General features: G+C 52.6%; 1 protein-coding gene across 2 annotated transcripts in view; it reads right to left on the reverse strand.

Moving 5' to 3' along the window:
• The window catches only part of Klk7 (kallikrein related peptidase 7), a 4069-nt gene continuing 2890 nt past the window's right edge, over positions 1-1179 (reverse strand). For both annotated transcript variants that reach the window (XM_010640628.2, XM_010640629.2), the window contains exon 6: positions 1-175. In XM_010640628.2, the coding sequence (XP_010638930.1) occupies positions 20-175 (156 nt within the window). In that variant the 3' untranslated portion in view covers positions 1-19. The remainder of the gene's footprint in view (positions 176-1179) is intronic.

Consider the following 1179-nt stretch of genomic DNA (forward strand, 5'->3'; position numbering starts at 1 on the left):
TCAGACTGCCGGTGCTGCATTAGGAACGCCTTCTCATGGTGTTTTTCACCCACGTGGTGTACTTGCAGACTTGGGTGTAGACACCTGGGTCGTTGGGTTTGCCACAGGGGAAAGTTCCCCAGGACACGATGCCTTGCACAGTACCTCTGCACATCAGCGGTCCCCCTGAGTCACCCTAGAGGGAACACAGTAGAACAGTTTTAGCTTCCGAGCAAACCCCCTGGGCTCAGCTCAGTCTAACAAGGTCCCCAGCTCAGTGTTTGTTCTGCCAGGCCGCTCTGACCAATGAGAAGAGACTCATTGCTTCCAGGGACCAATGGAAAAGCATGAATCAGTACCATCTTGGAATGGACAAACTAGGTTCTTTGAAGACATTGGTCGAGTCCTGGGCAAAGGCAACGATCACAGGGAAAAGGCGGGGCTTCCAGGTACCTGCTCACCATTTTCAGTGTAAGCCTTGTGGTTAACGGTTCTGGCCAAGCCCAGGGAGGAAGTGCTTAGGGATGGGTTGGGTCCCCTTTGTGCATGAAAGGGGAGGGCAGGGTAATCTTCAAAACCAGGGAAAGGAGCTATGACATTATTTACAGCGCTCCTAGCAAAAAATACATGACTCCTTGTCCAAAACTCGCTGAGAACTTCAAGACAGTAACAGAACTGCATTAAATGGAGCCCTGGGGTTTCTGAGCCACAGACTCCAGGCCACCATTCCATGTTCGTGAAGCGCCCTCCCCAGGTTTCTCAGGATTAGGCTTCTCTCCCCCATCCCTTCGTCCCGCACAGACGCTGCCCACCTCCCCTCAGAGGGCAGGGACTTGGTGGGGGACAGCGACACGCAGACAACTAAGGGAAAGAACGGAGTGAAAGCGGGCATGAGAAAAAGGTGTGGTGAAATGTCAGAAACGGGGTGACTACAGAGGGACAGTCGGGGACAAAAGGGGAGAAGAGACAATCTTACTGCCAGGACCAGGACCAGGGCATTCACATCAGGCAGAGGAACCTGAGCCATCACAATAAATAATACCTAAATGCAGTACTTTAAAAGTCCAATGTAGCCGGGCATGGTGGTGCACGTCTGTAATCCCAGCACTTGGGAGGCTGAGACAGGAGGATCACTGTGAGTTGGAGACCAGCCTGGGCTACACAGAGAGTTCCAGGTCAGTCTCAACTACATAGTGAGAC

This window comes from Fukomys damarensis, unplaced genomic scaffold (assembly GCF_012274545.1).
Source record: "Fukomys damarensis isolate Sample0158 unplaced genomic scaffold, DMR_v1.0_HiC HiC_scaffold_19, whole genome shotgun sequence".
NCBI classification, from domain to species: Eukaryota; Metazoa; Chordata; class Mammalia; order Rodentia; family Bathyergidae; genus Fukomys; species Fukomys damarensis.